The 812-nt window shown below is 52.7% G+C and overlaps 1 protein-coding gene across 1 annotated transcript in view; it reads right to left on the reverse strand.

The window, feature by feature from the left end:
- The window catches only part of TMEM178B (transmembrane protein 178B), a 220,517-nt gene extending 219,705 nt beyond the window's left edge, over positions 1–812 (reverse strand). Inside the window, exon 1 of the mRNA XM_026841006.1 lies at positions 497–812. Within this exon, the coding sequence (XP_026696807.1) occupies positions 497–710 (214 nt within the window). The 5' untranslated portion in view covers positions 711–812. The remainder of the gene's footprint in view (positions 1–496) is intronic.

Genomic DNA, 812 nt, shown 5'->3' on the forward strand with positions numbered 1-812 from the left:
GCTCTTGCACACACACACGCACGCCCCAGCACCCCCCTCCCCTCTCCGCCGGGCTCTGAGAAGCTTCCTCCGGCCCCGGCGCGGGGATGCGTGTTGTGCACAGTTTTCCTAACACGGCGGCACGTTAGCCATCTGCAAGATGAAGGCAGGCGGGCAGGGCTACGGCTGGATGAAAGGATGCGAAGGGATGGGGAGGGGAGGGGGGTCGGGGGGAATCAAACCAAAACAAACCGGCCGGAGCGGGAGGGGGAGGAGGGAGGGGGGGGAAAGCTACACACCTTACACGGGGAGAGGAAGGCAGCCCCTAACTGTTGTCAACAGCTTTCGGTCTGCACCATTTCTCTGCCATATGGCCCGATCTCCACGTCGGAGCTGAGATTTTTAGCTCAGCAGCTTCACACGAATCGTATCCCCAGCATCGGCAGTTATATATTCAGACATATTTTTTTTTCTCCTTAAATTTCCACTCCCTCTCTCTCTAATGGGAATAACTCACCCATCTTGTAGAGATCAAGTGCAACAGAAGGCGAGCTGGAGTCCCCAAGCTTTAGAAATTTCATTTCACCGTTTTTAACCCAAATAAGAGCGAATCCAATCTTCTGTACACCTGGGAATCTTTCCTTGTTCAAACACCGAGCCCTGCAGCCTTGGCTAAAGCCTACAGACAGAGAATACAGAGCGCTGAGCCAAAAGCCAGTGATGTCACCCATGCAACGTGAGACTCATTTCTTATTTCTCTAGCCTCCTTAAAGATAAACTGCACCACTTCCCAGGCAGGAAATGTCGAAGCCTTACTTTCTTAAGAAGGGAAA

The sequence above is a fragment of the Athene cunicularia genome, assembly GCF_003259725.1.
Source record: "Athene cunicularia isolate RWA chromosome 1 unlocalized genomic scaffold, athCun1 chr1_part2, whole genome shotgun sequence".
NCBI lineage: Eukaryota > Metazoa > Chordata > Aves > Strigiformes > Strigidae > Athene > Athene cunicularia.